Genomic DNA, 6,871 nt, shown 5'->3' with positions numbered 1-6,871 from the left:
GCGGGGGCAGGCACACACGAGGTTACGTGAATGTTCCTGCAGTTATATCGGGAAGAAGAAAGGCATCCTGGGCCTTCCGCCTCCCCCCCGGTTTTGCGCGGCTATATTTAGCTCTTTCTTTTCTGAAGATGCTTCCCATTCCATCATTTTTCCCCCCTCTCTTGAGCACAACAAAGGCCCTGCCCAGCAGATTTTCTCAGATGAGGAGTGCGCATTTATACCCACCGTTGTGTTTTCCAGGGCATGCATTCTTTCTTCGCTTTCCCTTTAGTGCGCTGAAGGACCAAGCAACAAGACACCCCTATTCATTCTTCCTAGTGGAGAGTGCAAAAGTCCCACTTTAGTCTACGGGAGTAAAATCGTGCTATTTCACAGCACTGATGTCACCAGGATAGTTAGGGTCTTCATAATCCAAGCCAAAAACCTCCTCAAACAAATATGGTTGCCACAGTGTCAGCCAATGCACATACATCCTTAAGAACACTACGTACGGGGTTTGCATGGGGTTTTGAAAATGCAGCGTGCTGTATACTGGCTTCATCCAAAGGCTATTAAAATCATTGGGAGTTGTTTCATAGAGTTTAGTGGGTGCTGGGCTATGCCCTGCAAGAGCTTGGCATTGTGTAAGTAGCATTAATATATTGGATGGGATCATTAGAAATTTCTGCTCGATGCTGGTCCATAGAAAAGTGGGATGCTTCCATGCAGACTCTAATGAACAGCAATAGGACTGTCATACAAGAGTAAGGCTTGGATGGGGAGCAGATTGAAGCATCTCTTGCTGGCTTCTGTTGGAGAAGAGATACAAGCTGGATAGGTGTCGGGGTCTAATCTAGTGTGGCGGCCCTTACATTCCTATGGCCCGAGCATGTCTTTGCAGGATTCAAGTCAATTAGCTAATGTTTGCAGAAGTTGAAGGAGTGAATAGCCTGGCAGTAGTGTTATAGTACACTGTGCCGGCGTGGCCAAAGAGCTGCATAAATAACATCCCATTGTATGAACTCTGATTTGCTGAAAGTCTTGTTTCAATCCCAAATGCCTTTATATCTCTCCCCTTCTGAGATTAGGTTAATGCACATTCCCTAGAGCTTACACAAGCTTCTGGTGGCTTCCAAGAGCAATGCAAAATCCAGGTTGTAATGCATTTCACAGCCGTGCTGTAACGAGGACTACATTTAATGGGAATAGCTGTGGGATTAGGCTTTTCAAGCAGAAGCAAAACTCAGCATTATTATTATTCCTCCCACCAACCAGACAGTGGAATTGCTTAGTATGATACCCTAGAGTATAACTAGGACTAATGGAATGATACTAAGAAAAGGAACATTTCGTCTCAGTCAGGAAATTCCTGATGGGGAGATGTATTAGGCAGTGGAAGAGTCTCCTTGCGGAAGCAGGGGAAACCTGGTTGCTTGAGAGTTTTAAAACGAAACTGGACAAAACCCTAGACCAGTGGCCTCCAAAGTGGGGTGCGTGCAAGACAATCCATTGGGGTGCGGGAAGAAAATATTAGAACTTCTATTTCTATTTCTATAAATATACATATATTGGGGGGGGTGCTCAAAAGTTTTTTACTGACGGGTGTGCGAATATAAATATACATATATTAGGGGTGCGTGCTCAAAAATGTTTTACTCATAGGGGTGCGCGATCAAAAAAGTTTGGAGACCTCTGCCCTAGAAAAAGTGCTGTAGAGAGAGGAGCAAGTTGCCTCCAAGTTAATCAACAGTTCCCTAGTATGTAAATGAACTCATGTCACTTATGAGTTATCTCTGAGGTCACAATCTGCCCTCAACCACTGCACTTAAAGAAGGGCTTCTAGGGATGGGATGGAGGAAGTTGGCATGAAGGACTCCCTCTTGCTACCACTAAATTGCGGCTGCTATCTACCCTGCTTAGCTCTGATGGCAAACTACATCCACGCACTGAAGAGGACAGCCACTCTGAGCAATGGAGAGACTCTTCCAATGACCACGGACACACTGATGAGTTCACAAATGGAGATGAGTCGCCCTCCCACCGGACATCTCATCTCCACGCTGGCGTCCGCCATGTGCAGCCAGCATGCGGCAGACATGGAAAAGCTGCGGCGACAACTAAAAATCGTGCAGACAGACATGCAGGATTTCAAGCAAGAAGTCAGCGGGCTGCTCCATCAAGTGAAGACCACACTCAGCTACATGATGGAGGTGGTAACAAGGCTCGAAACCAGCAGCCACCACATGGAACAAAGGCTGAGGGAAGAAGAAGACCGAGGTGTAGTGCGAAGCAAGGTGCTTGCATTCTTGCTGCCAAGAGAGAAAGAAGTGCGGGAGAAATGTGCCAGTCTAGAGAGGAGGCTTTGCTGGAAAGATGGCAAAGTCTACCAAGTCCTCCAAAGCATAAGGGAAAAATAATAAGGTTGCTTATATTTGATCCCACCTGAGAACTACTCTGGACTTTCAAAGAAGACGAGCCATAAAGAGACAGCAAGAGAGGAACAGCCATGCCAAACCTCTTGTCATTTGGAAACCGAGCTGTATAAAGAAGGAGTCTTTTTGTCATTCGTTATTTTACACACCTCTTATTCACCTGCTCGCTCTGAACAGTCCTGATCTCCATGCTCTTGCCACCTCTCTGTGACTCTCATGATACGTGTTGCCCTTTGCTGCACCCTTCCCCATTTCTGCCTCATGCTCGTTTCCGAGCGTCCTCCGCTCCTGTTGCTTTCGGTGGGAGTTGAGGACACTTGGACCAGCAACGGATCGAGCTTTGCATAGTTAGTGTTCTGCGGGCATCACAGGGCAGGGGTTGCGCGTGTCATCAGGACCGATCCTTTAGGAGGGACGCGCGTGTCGACTCTCCAAGGGCCTTCTTCAAAGCCCGCTCTGGTCAGCAGCGGGACAGTGACGGCATTAGGCTGAGGCTCATGCCCACTGTCTGCAGCTGGCTGTGTATTATCTCTATAATGCAGCAGCTGATGCTGCCTTATTGGGTTCAGTGAAGTTACAACACGCATGTAGCTGAGGGCAGAGCTTAACCCTGTTGAGAAATGGGGGCATCGGTACTCAGACAGCCAGGAACTTTGTTCCCAGCTCTCATTTCCTTTCCATCCTCCTGTCTGCAGTTCTTGGTTGTTGTCACCAACCCTATTACGTGGCCCCAGCCGCCTCCTGTGAATCTCCTATCATAGCAGCAAAGCAAAGCAAGCAAACAAAAAATAATAACCCCAGCATTGCTCCTTTTCTCCCTCAATTCCAGAACAAATAGAAAAAAAAAGTTTAAAAAAAAAAAAAAAAAGGCAGCAGCAGTAGCAGCAACCACGGAACAGATGGTGAATTTTTTTGGTAACGCTATTTCTCTCCAAGGTTTTTTGCCTCTGCGTCTGCGCAGGCTCCGTGCCCATCCAAGCTCTCCCCGCGGTAAGTGTGAATGGTGCTGCTGCTGATCTTATGGATATTGATTCCATCTCACAAAAATGTGTTGCAGCAAAGGGAATTCGCCCTGTCGACCTTCAGCTTTGCTTCCTGCTGGAAGTTGGTGACGCACGAGCAAATGGCAGAGCCATACCAACTGGAGGCAGGGGGAGAGAAATATTTGCCAGTTTGATTTTGTGGAGGAAACTTTGTGGACAGATCCTAAAATTAATACATGCCTTGTCCCTCCCAAATTTATCACCGGTGTCCTTGCAAATCAGAAAAAGCCCTGACTTCACATCAACCTGTGGCTTGTGGAGAGAAAAGAGAGCGGTGGAGTGGTTGGGGAACAGGTTTGGGAGCCTGGTTCCTAGTTCTGGTATCATCTGCTTGATTTGGGGCAAGCGGTGTGCCTCAGTTTCCCTGTCTTTAGAATACAAATAATAAGTCTTTACAAGGGGTCTTTTGAAGGTTGGTTAAGCCTGTCGGTCACCAAACAGAAGGGCCTGTGGTCAGGCAAAATATTACTGCACCCTTGTACTGCCTAATAAAATGAGTCTGATGTCGATGGCCATGGTTCTCAACTTTTTTTGGACTCGAGGCATCCCTTGCTGGACATGAGGTCTCCTCCATAACTTTTGTAAACCGAGCAGCATGCAATTTAAAAACTGAAATATATATATATATTCTTGTGTCTACCTCCTTGCAGACAGGTTGGGCAGTAGAGGTCGGGTATCAAGCGGGCAGGGACAAGCCATTTATCTGCTTAGCTCCTCACCCTTCAAAGGATCTGGCAGCACCCAAGGGTGCCATGGCCCCCTGTTTGACCATCATTGGTGTAGGGGTGATATTGTGTTTGAGAAGGGCTCAAGTCACTTGGATCCAGGCTCTTCCGAAGCTTGGGAGTGTTTTGTTCAGGAGTTTGTTTGGGCCCTGTCTCTCTTCTGTCTTTCATAGAAATAGCTGACTCAGAGCTGAAAGTGGGCATCTAAACTGTCCTCATCACCCTTTGCACACCAATACTTGTCTGGAGTCCCCTGGTGTTACTCTATAGACCCCTATATAGTACTGTATAAACTATATAGTAAAATGCAGCCACATCTGGAGCACAGAATAGCAGTCGGTGCAGTGCACAGCAGTGGGAGGAGGGGAAGTTTTAGCCACAGCCACTAAGTGAAATGCCTCCTGCTACAAAACAAGCCTGTTTCTAATGCACAGTGGTGTTTCCAGACTGCCCGTACGGGTGCAGAGATTTGCCCGCAGGCATTACAGGACAGGATTGGCCTCTGTGCCTGTGGCTGCACTTGTCCTCCAGCCTGGCAGCTTCTTTCTGTATTGTCCTGGATTCTCTAAGCAATGCCGCGTATCATGAGTAAATGCTTATTCCCCACCATTGGCCTCGATGATCCTTGTCTCTTCCATCTCCCGTCCAGAGTTTTAATCGTTGTTGTTATTCCTGTTGTTTTTCTTAGAGAGTCAGTTTTATGCCACAAGATAGTTGGTGTGCTTCTAAGTCATTATCGGCTTGCTCCGTGGCTCCCAGCCCAGCCCAGCCCAGCCGGAGATGAGAAGAGGGGCTCCCAGGAGACCTAAGACAGCCTCCAACCGAGGGCTGTAGCTGCAAACTTCTAGGGGACACCACCTGTTTCTGGGCAGCCCATCAGGACAGGGCTCCCTTAACAGGTGCTGCTCTCAGAGCATGTTCTCATTAAGGTGGGTGATTGCAGCTGTGCCAGCAGCTCCAGGCAGGCAGGGTAGCAGGCTCCAGCCGCGGGCTGTGTAGTAGCCGTCTGGTCCTCAAGCCAAATGCAGACCGCGGGCTCCCAGAGCAGGACTTGGTAGATGGATCTTCCTTGGAGAGTCAAGCTGGGTAAGGTGAGGGCTGCGGGGGTGTGAAATGCGGGCAGGTTCGGGCCGTGGTATGGAGGGCAGGGGCTCGTGAAGAGATCCCAGGGGTAGGGGAGTTAGTAAGAGCCAGGTATTTGGTGGAAAGGACAGCGCAGAGGCATGCTGGCATCCTCACGGTTGGAGGAGCAGGCCTACACTGGTAGCACCTGGGAGCTGCCTTCTTTTAGGGGGGACCGAGCAAAGAGCTTGCTTTAGTATTTTTAAAGCTGAGGGTTATTCACAGGACTAGCCTGTGCCCTTTCTCCTCATAACCAGGCTTTGGCTTGAGGTGGGAGAGGAGAGGGACATCTTCCTCCCCCGGAAAGCTGGTGTGAGGTGACACAGGTGCTTAGCAGGTCCGAGCAGGCTAGCACAGTGACCGTCTCACCTTTCCCTTTGTGTAATGACCACGACGTCCTCCGGCCAAAGCCGCGGACCCCTCCCCTGTCCCGACACAGGGCATTTAGCCAGTGTGGACCTATTTGTCACCAGCACCATTGTTACCATTTCTGACTGTGCGTGGACTAGCTGTCAGGCTTAACAGTTTCTATTTGAATTTAACACATCTATGCTAAACATGCCGTATTAGGCCTCTCCAGGGTTGATCAATATTTAATGTGGAATTTACAAAGATTGACTCGAGGATGCATTTAAAATTGGAGCATTAGCCGCAGGTGGCAATTTCTGAGACACAGCAGCAGAGTTTGATTATTTAGCGAGATGGCATTTTGTAAATTTAAAATAATACAGAGGGCGGTGGGCCCTGCTGCTGCACGCTCTTCCCTAAATTGTTGACTTTTCAATTGTTTTGTTGATATTCAGCATTAAACAATGGCGCGAGATTATTTATCTGCCACGTATGATTAGTCCAGTTTCTCATCCCGCTGCGCCGTGCTGTCTGTTGTGGGCACTGCTCACCTAATGCAAAGAGAAGGCCTGAAAGAAAAAACAACTCCACCTCCCTTTCTCTTGCATTGTGCTTTTCACCTGTGGATCGCAAAGGGCGGATGGATCGTTAGCACCATTTTGCAGAGCGGGGAGGGCTTGGTGGAGAGTGACCAACACAAGAGCGGCAGCAAGTCAGTGGGGGAGCTGCGGGTTGAACTCAGGCCTGCAAAGTCCCAGTCCTGTACCCCGTTTGATGTAGCTGCAGATCTAAAACATCTTTGGTGGGGGGTGCAGAGAGAGTGTGGAAACGGTCGGGTCCAAGAGATTGGTTTTGTGTGTACCTCAAATCCATCTTACGTGCGGTGTTAGACTTGGGAGGTGAGCTAGAAAAAAAGCTCTTAATTGCTGGCTCTTAAGTTTCACAGCTGCTAAGCACCTATCAGTCCAGTTCGAGTCACTGGGAGTTATGGGTGTGCAGAGTCGTGCCTGATACTACAGAAACCATTCGTGGCCGAGTCTGGATTAGAATTTGTTAGTTGTCAGCTCTCGCCCCTATGTCCATATACAGCACTTGCCTTCTAATATTGCTCAGCACGGATAGATTCCCACTGCCCCCCCTCCCCCGCCCAGCGCTTGGGTAGATTTTTGCTTAGAAGACGTGCTCAAATATCAAAGGGTTGGCTTTGTAAATGCAATGGCAA

General features: G+C 48.6%; 1 protein-coding gene across 1 annotated transcript; it reads left to right on the top strand.

Moving 5' to 3' along the window:
* Window positions 1–1,829: 1,829 nt before the first annotated feature.
* On the top strand, window positions 1,830–2,396 carry CCDC182 (coiled-coil domain containing 182). Its single transcript, XM_090025225.1, has one exon. The coding sequence runs from the start codon at window positions 1,830–1,832 to the stop codon at window positions 2,394–2,396; it is 567 nt and encodes a 188-aa protein (XP_089881351.1).
* The last annotated feature ends 4,475 nt before the right edge of the window (window positions 2,397–6,871 follow it).

The sequence above is a fragment of the Crocodylus siamensis genome, chromosome 13 (genome assembly GCF_052110815.1).
Source record: "Crocodylus siamensis isolate JL-2025a chromosome 13, ASM5211081v1, whole genome shotgun sequence".
NCBI classification, from domain to species: domain Eukaryota; kingdom Metazoa; phylum Chordata; order Crocodylia; family Crocodylidae; genus Crocodylus; species Crocodylus siamensis.
The sequence above is the reverse complement of the archived record's forward strand: the minus strand, read 5'-3'. Positions and strand labels throughout refer to the sequence as shown.